A 13,378-nucleotide genomic window follows, 5' to 3' on the forward strand; every position below is an offset into this window, starting at 1 on the left:
CCTGTGTCCTGTTGATATTGTTGTACACCTGTTGTCTGTTACTTGTTCTTATTTTCACTTGTTTGCTATGACTTTCGCTCTTTTATTATGTTTCATTATGTTTTTTCTTTATTATGTTCTCTATATGTAAAGCACTTGTGAGAAAGGTGCTGTACAAATACATTTTACTTACTTACTTACATTATCTAACTGCACTTATCCAACAGATAACATTATTATCCAACAGAGTTACTTGCGGGCGACCCAGAGTAAAGCAGTTAACTGATGATATCAAGAACGCACAGTGCATTTCACTTGCTGTGGATGAGTCAATAGACAGCACTGACAAAGCCCAGCTATATGTGCCTTCGTCAGATAGGCATATTTCAGCAAGGTCAATTCTGTGAAAACCTACAGGGTATGCAAATCATTGTGTGTTGATGTTGACTGCTCAAGGAGAATAATTATTTGAAAGTACAGAACGCCTGAGACTTATATTGCATTATATTTTGAATGGTCATCTGGTGCCTGAATATTGTGTTTTCTTTTACATAAATAATTACATTTCCACCATGAATTGATGTAGAAAAGGCACAAATTGGTGCATATAAATTTACCAGAATGCAAGAAATTAAGTGCTTGATGCTCGTTTAAGGACCCCCAGACAGCCCCGCTTCATGGGTCCCCCCCGATGGCAAACGCCACTGGTACCACCTCCGCCTTATTTTGAGCCAGAACAAAACCTGTTTTGTATTACAAGTTTTCTTCAAACCCCATTTTTATTAAATTGTATGTTGAAAAATGCAAATGAGGCCATGTCTAATTAAATATGCACTAATTTGCATAACATTCAAGAGAAATCTGAACATTGGATAAAGCCAGCAGGGCTCGACATTAATGCCGTTGTACTTGTCCAGATATTTTTACCTGTGTGGAGGAAGAACAACAGACGGCGCAGGCGCCAGACTAGACTAGATGATCGCGAGTGAAGATATTATCAAAGCGTACAGGTGATCGACAGGTGAGTACGCTTTGATAATATCTTCACTCACGATCATCTAGTCTAGTCTCGCGCCTGCGCCGTCTGTTGTTCTTCCTCCACACAGGTAAACATATCCTGGATCTAGCAGCGTCGGCCTGCTCGCACAAACAAACCCGGCGAAAGTTTTACTCGCTCCGGACAAGTAAAACGGCATTAATGTCGAGCCCTGGCAAGGTTAAACATTCTTGTTTCATCTTGTTGACATATTAGACTCAACAGACTTTACACAGGGATCTTGGATATCTCTTTTTTTATCACTCCATAAATCAGAAAATATTGTCAACAGCCATAAAAAGTAATATTTTTAGGAATAAAATGTTACATAAATCAGGCTATGAATTATTATTAACAAACCCCTCTGTAAAAGCCTTTAGAAGAATATAGATAGGAATAAAACTGGAAAGTTTGGTGTTTGTAGGCCTATGTTCTACTGAAGTAGAGATATCTGACTCAGAGTATGAGAAATACTCATTTTGAGAAAACGGCCTTCATAAATTGGTGAATTTAGGAGAATACAGACGTACATAGACAAAGTAATAGTAAAAATGTACCAGTTCATGAAAAAACAATGTTTTGCCTGCTGTGCGTTCCCTGACTGCATAGCCCAGAGGTGATGATGACAGTGGAAGATCTGCAATAAGCACTTTATATTCTGGGGAATACAAACGCGACTCAATAATATATTCAAACACTAAATGATACTAAAAACAGTATTATAAACTTCAACATGTAGCCTTATAGCCTAGCACAGTAGCTAAGTACAGATGCTATGCTATGCTAGCTCTACAAATCTAGCAACTATCCTCCACCGTTATCTTAGGCTGTGTTCGGAATGGTATACTAGCATACTGCATACTAGCATACTCAATGAGTATATACTGCATACTGCATACTAGCATACTCAATGAGTATATACTGCATACTGCCTACTAAATTCATAATAAGTATGCCAATACCAGCCGACCATTTGTGTGGTGGCCTGGGAAAACCCTTCACATGGTGGCATTTTGACATTTTCATTTTTTAATATTTCCATAAATTAGAAGTTCTCAGCTATTCATAACTGGTTGAATGACTGAGATAGCCCTTTATTTTTCAAAGTAATGAGCATTTCTCACTTCTACCGCTGCGCAGTGGAGAGCATCCTCACCTACTGCATCTGCAACTGGTTCTCCAGCTGCACAGCCGCAGAGAGGAATGTGCTACAGAGAGTCGTGAGAACGGCCCAGAAGATCACCGGCGCCCCCCTCCCCTCTCTGGAAGAGCTGTACAACACACGCTGCCTCAGGAAGGCCTCCAAGATCTCCAGAGACTCATCCCACCCTGGGTACGAACACTTTGCTCGGCTGCCCTCGAACAGGCGGTACAGGACCATGTTCGCAAGGACAAACAGACTGAAGCTCAGCTTCTACCCCAGGGCCATCCAGGCCCTGAACACAGCAAAGACCTAGGTTCTGGGCCCTGGACAGTCTGGACGGATTGATGGCAGCTGCTGGATTGAAAATCAGGTGTAGTGCTGAGGCACAAATGTGTACATTTCAAGCCTGCAAACTGCGACACTTTAAATGAATGTGCAATAACACTATGTGCAATATGACAACCCTAGGGTACATAAGGTTGCAGAGAATAGGAAATGTTAGAATAGGTATAGCATAGCATAGAGTACAGCACAGTGTTTTATTTGTACAGTATAGTATAGTGGATAGTGTACATAGCCTTTATTTATGTAAACCTGCTCCTTTCCCTTCTTTTTTTTTTCTTTTTTTTTTTCTTTCCTAGCACCAGGGGAGCCCCCCCCCTCCCAAATTTCGTTGTTTGGTACCTGTACTATATCAATGACAATAAAGACCATTCATGGCGGTAAAAGGCAATTCACTTGGATATTGAGAGCTAATGGAAGAGTCTCTATCAATATCGAAAAAAGCTAATCAAAACCGAGAATTAATTGCTAAAACGCTCTCTTTGACCAGTCCAGGGCTTTGTACTGACAAGACATGAAAGAAAATAAAAAAGAGAAAATAAAAGCCATTGTAACCAGGGAGTAGCTAAAAGGACTGTAGAATTTAGGAAGGGCTGGTTATCTAACTAACTCTGAGCTAAATAGGCAGTGTAGGAGGATACAGGCAGGGGGCGCCAGCAAACCGTTAGACTAGCAGTAATATCGTTAGCATTAGCAGTAGGATTAGCATTAGCCTTAGCATTAGCATTAGCATTAGCGTTAGCTAACAAACAACTAAACACACAGCAACGGTATCCCATATGAACAAACACATTTATTTACACAACTGTTATATACATCCCCCTATCTATACTCCCTCCCCGCCGGCCACACACACACTCAATCACTCACTCACAGTACCTAGCCTGGAAAAGGCTTAGAGTCTGGCGCTGCAAGGAGCGCGTTGAGGCCTGGTTGGAGCTCGCATGTGCTTCGAGGAAGGCAGCAGACAAAGGGGGGGGGGTGACGTAGCAACGCGAAGGGAAAGGGGCTTCTTCGTGGTCCACGACGAGGGGTGAAGGCTCCGGTCCGGTTGTCCACGGTCGGTCGCAGTCCACGCGTGGAGGCGACGGCTCTATCCAGCTTGGGTCTCGCTTGGTCCAACGTACGCAGCCGGCTGCTGGCAAGGCTAGCTAACGGGGACACAGCTAAACGGGCTATCACAGTTGTGAACTCAATAATCACTTCTAAACGGGCTATCAGCTTCAGCACGGTGTGCGTGTTACTGACTCCGCCATCTTAGGTCGACTTCTCGTTACTTCTCTCTCGTTACTCTCTCTCGTCACACTGACTCACAGAGCACTTCCGTCCCTATATATACACCACCGAACCTAGCATCCGGGTCACGGACACACCCCGGATATACCACGTCATTAAACATATACATAAACATTACAATAACAATACATACACCTTCATAAACGTACAGGAATAGTATAGAAAATAATAAAGTAAATAACAGGGGCAAAATAGGGCTGGTTTGGGGAAACTAAACTGGCTCTAAACTGTGGGCCTTCACAACAGCCGCCCCATGAAACCCTCGGTTTCAGTTAACTAGGGAAGGCACACTGGCTAGGCTGCTCTAGCAGCGTGAGGTAGGAGGTGATAGTGTCCTTCGTAATTTGAGGGAGCTCAATCAGGCGTGCCACAGGTCGGGTGTAAGTGCGACCACCAACGTCCACGATGGCCGTCCGCACCCTTCCATCCGGACCCGGCAGGACCTTGGTCACTCTGCCTGTCTGCCAGGCGGCGCGTGGAAGGGACTGGTCGATCACCAGTACCACGGCACCTTCGGACAAGTTGTCTCTCTCCCTCAGCAGAGTCTTCTGCTTCTCCTCCTTCTCCAGGGCGCGGATGTGCTCCTCGAAGCAGATCAGAGCGTCTTCCTTGTCCATGTTCTGCAGCTCCTCGTACTCAGCGAAGGTGGGGTTGTCCAGCAGGTACTGCTGGGCCTCGGACCAGGTGGTGCGGTAGGTGACGTTGGCCATGTTGTCCAGAATGTTCTTCAGCGCCTCCCAGTTCCTCTTCCTGAGCTGCTTGGCTTGTTCCTTCTCCTTCTTAGCCTTGTAGGCCTTAAACGCTTGCTTCTTCTCACTCAGCTTGGGCAGGGCGCTGTAGCGTGGGTCGTTGATGATCATTCTCATGGCTTGCTCCCATGACGCGTTGGATGAAACACCCTTCTCCTTCAGAAGCTCTTTGAAGGCCTGCTTGGCCTCCTCTTTTGGGTTCCACTTGTACGTTTTCTTCGCCAACTCCGGCCTTTCCTCCTTGGAGGCGTCTACAATACTGGCTGAGACTTCCATGGCTGACGTGTACTCGACGGAGTTGACGGGTGCGTCAATGCTGACCTCGGCCACGTGAGGGTGCATGGCCACCTGCAGGTGTTCCTCGGCAACAGCTGTTGCCGCCATGGCCTCCATGTCCATCATGGTCGCCATGGTAGCAGCAGGATCAACCTGAAGAGTGGGGACGGGGGCGGTGCCAGGAGCTGCAGCTTCTACCGTCCCATTCTCCTCCGCTTTGATCATCGCTTCAAGATCTTCCAGCTCTTTGGGCTTGGTCCACCGGGACTCCTTAGTCTGGGAGTTGTAGTAGTAAGGCTTTCCCGTGTCAGACTTGTACTCCTTCCACGGGCACTTAGACAACATTTGCTCAGCAGGAGATTTCAGGTCGTCTGGTTTCTCCCCTGAGGACTGTTTAGTCTCTGTGTTGTAGAAGTAGGTCTTCCCATCCAGAGACTTATGCTCTGTCCACAGAGACTTCTTCTTTGGTTGGTCATCCTGTGGTGAACCATTTGTGGTACTAACTGTTCCAGGTGCACTGGCAGCAATAGATTCCACTCCAGGCGGTCCGGTTGGTTGGTTTGCTTCTTCGGTTCGGACATGGAGGGATGACGTAGCTCTCCCGTCTCTATCTCTCCCCTCGGTAGCGCCTTGGAGGGCCCACCCAAGCGCAGTCTTAACAGCCATCGGGCAGCCTCGTGGTCCTCTCAGCGGAGGACGGAGCGACACGATCAGTTCAGCGTTGTCCGAGCCGATGAGAAGGGTTGGCTCCGCTCCTTCTATCGGATGTAGGTCTACTCGCCGTAGGTGGGAATATCTTGCGCGTAATCTCTCCAGGGGGTAGTCGTAGCGGGAGAGCGCTAGCTGGTCTGCGGTGAAGACATTCCGAAGCCGATATCTGTCCGACGGCCGCCCCGCCGGGGAGATAGAGAAGTTGATTCTCGCCCCGGTGACCTCTTTAAGGTCGCGACGTATCGTGCGCAGAGTCAGCTTCTCCGCAGTCCCTTGGAGCCCCAACTGGCGCACTGCCCCCTGGAGAAGGATGGTCCGTTCCGACCCGTCGTCTAGAACGGCGTACGTGTCGTACACAGCGTTGTTGTGGTGAAGTCGGACCTTCACCACCTTCAGTAGGACCTTGGAGCCGCTGCTCCGGGCTGGGTCTAGGTAGTAGACAGGTGTTGCCTCTTCCGGTGCGCTACCGGACCTAGGGCTTCTGGTGCCCTCCGTGGACCTGGCGAGGGAGACCTCGTGTAGGATGTTGAGGTGGACCTCCTCACAGCGGTTGCACTTTCTCCTCAAGGTGCAGTTCTTAGCCAGATGGTCGCGCCCACAGTTCCAGCACCTCTTGTTCTCCTCGAGCCACCTCTGCTTGGCCTCGGTACTCAGGTTGTTGAAGTCACTGCACTCATTGAACCAGTGCTCGCTGGTGCAGTACGGACATGGCGGTGGACCTCTCCGTCCCTTTTGAGGGGGTTGAGAGGAATCCTTTCCCTCAGGTCGGGCTTTCCTCTCTCTCCGAGGCTCCTCCTCCGTGTGCAGCACTCCTACTGGGCGTCCTCTGTTCGAGCTCGGCCCGTCCCAGCGGTCTCCCTTCTCCCTCTCCTTCTTCGGCTCAGCGTAACCCATGGCGTCTACGTTGGTGTCATGCACTTCCTCCAGTAGGAACTCCGCGAAGGCAGCCATGCTCAGACCCAACTTCCCGGGGTTACGAACGCGCTGCTGTCGCCGGAACCTCTCCTGCCGGAAGCGTGGGATCTTGCGGAGCAGCCGCTCTACGTTGGAGGTGCTGTTGATCTCGCTGGCGCCAGCTGGGCCCTGCGTCTTCAGCATTCCAACCAAGGTGTGCACGCGGAGCGCGAAGTCATCCAGCGCCCGGTCATCCTTGATGGGGGCCTGCTGTTCGAGGGCTTGCAGTTCAGCAAGGGCGTGGTTCCAGGGACGACCGTAGCGGGCATCCAAGTCGGCGAGCGCTCTGGTGTAAGGTGTCGGTGCGGAGGCATGGGCCAGAACCATGTTGTGGGCTCTGGGGTTCCTCACATGCTGAAGGAGAATCGCATATTTGTAGGACTCTGAGCAGGAGTCGTCCAAGAGCGTGTCTAGGCAGATGCGTAGTTCCACATACTGGCTCCTGTCCTCGTCCTTGAAGAAGGGGAACTTGGGTCCCTCCACCTGGGGAAACATCCTGTAGTGGATGATCGGGGCTGGAGTGACGGTCTGGGTGTCCGGCCTGCATGCATTTTGGTTCCCTGGAGGACCTAGGGGTGTGCTACGCTCTTGGTGAATGGCTCCCCTCCCGGGCAGCGACGCTGGCTCCCTCTGGGCCGCGTAGCGGTCGGGTCCCTGGTCCTCTTCCTTCCAGGTGGTCAGCTGGGCCTGTAGTTGGACAGTCATGGCGGGGGTCATGGAGCCATCGGCGGGGGGTTCAGGAGATGGCACTCGAGAGGGCCGTGCGGATGATGCTCTGGAGCTACGGGCCGACGGAGCTCTGCTGATGCACACGTCGCGCATGGTCTGCATCACTTCCGCTATCGTCTCCGCGTGCAGTTGCTCTCTCGCCATCTGCCTCTCCGCCGCGCGTTCCGCCCCCTCCATCTGGATGCGTTCCCTCTCTAACGCCTCCTGGTGCTGTCTCTCCGCCGCACGCTCCGCTCCGTTCATCTGGAGGCGTTCACGTTCTAGCGCCTCCTGGCGCTGCCTCGCCGCCGCGCGTTCCGCCCCCTCCATCTGGAAGCGTTCACGCTCGAACTGGAGGCGTTCCCGCTCTAACGCCATCTCGGCCTGTTGGCGCATACATTCTGACAGCGCGGCACTACTCCCTCTGGAGTGCAGGCTATCCGCCCCAGAGGCAGAACTGCCCACGGAAACCCTGGACCGGGAGGAAGCCACTGAACGGCAGGAGCTAGGTCTCGAGCGCGCCGTACTGGGAGGCAGATCGTTAAGGCTGAGGCCCTCCCTCTTCCGCCCGCAGGCGCTGTCGGACCGGGCCTCTCCTTCCTGCTCTTCCGTTTCTACGGCAAAACCCTGCTGTTCTGCCATCTCATCCTCAGGCTGGTGCTCTTTGAGGGCTGTCTCGGTGCTAGCCACCCGCGCGCCGGCGGACACCTCGGCCTCTCCGACCACTGTATCCCGTGGAGTGCGCTCCTCACTACCACTCAGTGAGCTTTCGAGCTCAAGCTCATACTCCTGTAACCTCGGAGGCAACCGCGGGACTCTCTGTGGTCGTGGCTCTGGCTCAGGGGGCGGAGAAGGGGGGGTAACTGTCTTGTCTGGTTGGCTGCGCTCAGCCATGCTATCACTACACAACCTATCCGGCTCGAAGGACCAATTGTAACCAGGGAGTAGCTAAAAGGACTGTAGAATTTAGGAAGGGCTGGTTATCTAACTAACTCTGAGCTAAATAGGCAGTGTAGGAGGATACAGGCAGGGGGCGCCAGCAAACCGTTAGACTAGCAGTAATATCGTTAGCATTAGCAGTAGGATTAGCATTAGCCTTAGCATTAGCATTAGCATTAGCGTTAGCTAACAAACAACTAAACACACAGCAACGGTATCCCATATGAACAAACACATTTATTTACACAACTGTTATATACATCCCCCTATCTATACTCCCTCCCCGCCGGCCACACACACACTCAATCACTCACTCACAGTACCTAGCCTGGAAAAGGCTTAGAGTCTGGCGCTGCAAGGAGCGCGTTGAGGCCTGGTTGGAGCTCCCATGTGCTTCGAGGAAGGCAGCAGACAAAGGGGGGGGGGTGACGTAGCAACGCGAAGGGAAAGGGGCTTCTTCGTGGTCCACGACGAGGGGTGAAGGCTCCGGTCCGGTTGTCCACGGTCGGTCGCAGTCCACGCGTGGAGGCGACGGCTCTATCCAGCTTGGGTCTCGCTTGGTCCAACGTACGCAGCCGGCTGCTGGCAAGGCTAGCTAACGGGGACACAGCTAAACGGGCTATCACAGTTGTGAACTCAATAATCACTTCTAAACGGGCTATCAGCTTCAGCACGGTGTGCGTGTTACTGACTCCGCCATCTTAGGTCGACTTCTCGTTACTTCTCTCTCGTTACTCTCTCTCGTCACACTGACTCACAGAGCACTTCCGTCCCTATATATACACCACCGAACCTAGCATCCGGGTCACGGACACACCCCGGATATACCACGTCATTAAACATATACATAAACATTACAATAACAATACATACACCTTCATAAACGTACAGGAATAGTATAGAAAATAATAAAGTAAATAACAGGGGCAAAATAGGGCTGGTTTGGGGAAACTAAACTGGCTCTAAACTGTGGGCCTTCACAACAGCCAGATAAACACTTTTTTTTACAGATTAACCATATAAATCAATATGACCGAAGAGGGGCTGAGACACAATGGGCCGGTTTCAGAGACAAGGCTTAAGCCTAGTCCTGGACTAAATCACACTTTCAATGTAAAATCTCCATTGAAGATGTTTTTAAGTCTAGGATTAGGCTTAAGCCTTGTCTGTGAAACCGGCCCAATATGTTTCTTAAGGCATTTTTAAAAAACTAGTCTTGCCATTTGAGTAAGCAGTGGTGGTTTTCCATGTTGACATGGCTCTACACTGTATATCAGAGTATGGCTCTACACTGTCCATCAGAGTATGGCTCTACACTGTACATCAGAGTATGCTGCATACAATGTGTTTTTGGTTTGGGTACAGTGATAAAAGAAGTAGAAGGTTGTTAGGTCCAGTGAAAGGCCTTGTAGAAGGTTGTTAGGTCCAGTGAAAGGCCTTGTAGAAGGTTGTTAGGTCCAGTGAAAGGCCTTGTAGAAGGTTGTTAGGTCCAGTGAAAGGTGTTGTAGAAGGTTGTTAGGTCCAGTGAAAGGTGTTGTAGAAGGTTGTTAGGTCCAGTGAAAGGCCTTGTAGAAGGTTGTTAGGTCCAGTGAAAGGCCTTGTAGAAGGTTGTTGGGTCCAGTGAAAGGCCTTGTAGAAGGTTGTTAGGTCCAGTGAAAGGTGTTGTAGAAGGTTGTTAGGTCCAGTGAAAGGTGTTGTAGAAGGTTGTTAGGTCCAGTGAAAGGCCTTGTAGAAGGTTGTTAGGTCCAGTGAAAGGCCTTGTAGAAGGTTGTTAGGTCCAGTGAAAGGCCTTGTAGAAGGTTGTTAGGTCCAGTGAAAGGCCTTGTAGAAGGTTGTTAGGTCCAGTGAAAGGCCTTGTAGAAGGTTGTTAGGTCCAGTGAAAGGCCTTGTAGAAGGTTGTTAGGTCCAGTGAAAGGCCTTGTAGAAGGTTGTTAGGTCCAGTGAAAGGTGTTGTAGAAGGTTGTTAGGTCCAGTGAAAGGTGTTGTAGAAGGTTGTTAGGTCCAGTGAAAGGTGTTGTAGAAGGTTGTTAGGTCCAGTGAAAGGCCTTGTAGAAGGTTGTTAGGTCCAGTGAAAGGCCTTGTAGAAGGTTGTTAGGTCCAGTGAAAGGTGTTGTAGAAGGTTGTTAGGTCCAGTGAAAGGCCTTGTAGAAGGTTGTTAGGTCCAGTGAAAGGCCTTGTAGAAGGTTGTTAGGTCCAGTGAAAGGCCTTGTAGAAGGTTGTTAGGTCCAGTGAAAGGTGTTGTAGAAGGTTGTTAGGTCCAGTGAAAGGTGTTGTAGAAGGTTGTTAGGTCCAGTGAAAGGCCTTGTAGAAGGTTGTTAGGTCCAGTGAAAGGCCTTGTAGAAGGTTGTTAGGTCCAGTGAAAGGCCTTGTAGAAGGTTGTTAGGTCCAGTGAAAGGTGTTGTAGAAGGTTGTTAGGTCCAGTGAAAGGCCTTGTAGAAGGTTGTTAGGTCCAGTGAAAGGCCTTGTAGAAGGTTGTTAGGTCCAGTGAAAGGCCTTGTAGAAGGTTGTTAGGTCCAGTGAAAGGCCTTGTAGAAGGTTGTTAGGTCCAGTGAAAGGCCTTGTAGAAGGTTGTTAGGTCCAGTGAAAGGCCTTGTAGAAGGTTGTTAGGTCCAGTGAAAGGCCTTGTAGAAGGTTGTTAGGTCCAGTGAAAGGCCTTGTAGAAGGTTGTTAGGTCCAGTGAAAGGCCTTGTAGAAGGTTGTTAGGTCCAGTGAAAGGCCTTGTAGAAGGTTGTTAGGTCCAGTGAAAGGCCATTGCAAGTCAGGTACAGTACTCTGTAGTGCACACACACACACACACACACACACACACACACACACACACACACACACACACACTATTTCAATCTGCACATGTAGATACGTGACACGCAAATCAACTGTTGTTTTAGACAGGGTCAAAATTAGGTTCAAAAGATGATATCAATAGCTGCTGAGGGCTATTGCTAAATAGTTTTGACTCTGTTGAGCAACTATCATATGCCTTTCATCTACTGCTGTTGAAATGTTTCGTTTTTACAGATGTACATACCAATAGCATTGCAAAGGAACAAATGGTAGCTCAGTTGCTGTAAGAGAGTGGCCGCTTGCTGGGAATGCTTTTCTCGGATGTTTACCTAGGGGTGTGGAAAGAATTTACTACTCTCCTCCAGACCAGCTGGGTTTATATGCATGCTCTAGTGGTATTACCATTCCCAACAACTCCGAATGGACAGTGAAGCAGCAAACACGCACACGCACGCGCACACACAGACACAGACACACAGACACACAGACACACACACACACACACACACACAGAGACACACACACACACACACACACACACACACACACGCACACACACACGTACACGCACATACTCCGTTATGATTTGCCTAGTAAAAAGATGGAGATGAAGTAAACTAGAAACTTAATTTGGAATTAATTGTTTGACTTCCTAATGCAGAGTATGAATCTTCTTTTGGCAACTCCACTCCACCCCACCCCATCGATAGTGCAGTCATTAGATTGCTTAAGGCTGACCATTATGCTGACTGTAATTATAGCAGTATTAACAGGAGATATTTGAAAATGTTTAATCAAATTATTATTATTATTATTATTATTATTATGAATTATTATATATTTTAGTTTGACGTATTTGGGATTCATGTGCATGAAAGCCTCCCACCTGGCCACCATATATTTCTCTCAATTTGAATGACTGTCTACAGTAAAGCTGTCTACAGTAAAGCTGTCTCAATAAAAACACTCTGTCCTACATCATTGGGTAGTCGGTAACCTTGATGATTCTCAAGTTGACGTGAAGTAAAGACCAGAAGTCACGACTCAAAGTTGCTCCTAGCAACAGTGCATTAGTTATGTTAGGATTACCGAGCTAGAGTTTCAGGGAGGCCTGCTCCTGTCAATCACCTGGAGGCAGCGGGGGAAAGCCCACATTGGAAGGATCACAGAATGCCTTAAAGACAAACAGGGGCTGCAACTTCCTTAACATTAGGCTACTTCAGCTTATAATCTTCATCACCCCCCAGATATAGTCCTTTGCACACGTGTTCTTTATTTTTCTAATAAACTTCCCTGCTTATCCACTCGATCTTGTGAATGCACTATAATGTTAACAATGAATGAATGTGAACGGTGATTATAATGGCTCCTCTTGTCTTCTTCTTGGGCATCATGGTGTTCATTCTAGATCACCGTGACCATTATGTCGTCATTCTCAAAATAGATCAGCAGCTTTAACCTCTTGCTGGACTGAAATCTGTGATGTTGCTGTGGTCATTCCTAATTTTAAGGACCCATTTGCCCTTATATATCTATCTATTCTATAGAGAAACAAAACCATGGATAACTGCTCTCATCACAACCTTTTCTGGACAACACAACCTCATGAGCTAATAAGACTGCTAAGGTCACCATATATTTGTTCTCGAAGTAAAATCAGATGTGGGAATTTATTAGACTGCAATAACTTCAATCCAGTATATTTATGGGGGTCGTAATAGCTAGGTATGCCTATATGGAATGATATATCATTTACCTCACACTTCAAATATAACCTTTGACATCTATATCAGTTATTCTGTGATTAGTTGCCCTGTTGATTGATTGATTGATCATTGCTCCCGACGGACAGAGACAAAAGCGCTCTGAGCGCTCGGACATCCCAAGCATCATACCAACGAAGCAGTGCGATAACCACTGAACATGCACACCATTTTCATTTGTTGTTATTGGGTGGAGAAGCCAAGCCAGCCTGCCTTGGCCACTTTACCAGCACCCAGGGGGCGAATTTGCGAAACCTAGGATGGTAGGGGAAGGTAGGGCAATACCGCTACCTGATTGGTTGGCGAAGCACTCGTGAAGAGCCCCCTCATTGGCTGGCGACTCGCCAGCCAATGAGGGGGCTCTTCATGAGTGCTTCGCCAACCAATCAGGTAGCGGTATTGCCCTACCTTCCCTGCTTCGCCAACCAATCAGGTAGCGGTATTGCCCTACCTTCCCCTACCATCCTAGGTTCCGCAAATTCGCACCCAGGCTATCTCTACGACGTGACACATCTATTTTGGAAAGGAGGCTGGACTGAAATAGGAACGTCAGCTATTTGGCATCATGAGGTACCAATTGGAAAAAGAAAAAAAAGAAAACACTGTAGTCAACCACCCACTGCAGGAGACTGGGGGGGTCTTATATTATCCTGGATATACAATCATTTTAGGGATATTTAACCATACCGAAGGTCAT

The 13,378-nt window shown here is 48.7% G+C and overlaps 1 protein-coding gene across 1 annotated transcript; it reads right to left on the minus strand.

Annotated features, from left to right (window-relative positions):
- Positions 1-2,969: 2,969 nt before the first annotated feature.
- LOC308171676 (pre-mRNA-processing factor 40 homolog A-like) lies at positions 2,970-13,378 on the minus strand (the record flags this gene model as incomplete). Its single annotated transcript, XM_080546548.1, has 3 exons — positions 2,970-3,005; positions 4,301-5,388; positions 13,369-13,378. 3 exons carry the CDS (start codon positions 13,376-13,378, stop codon positions 2,970-2,972), a joined length of 1,134 nt encoding a protein of 377 aa, XP_080402674.1.

Source organism: Nansenia antarctica (genome assembly GCF_963989245.1).
Source record: "Nansenia antarctica genome assembly, chromosome: 16".
Taxonomy (NCBI): domain Eukaryota; kingdom Metazoa; phylum Chordata; class Actinopteri; order Argentiniformes; family Microstomatidae; genus Nansenia; species Nansenia antarctica.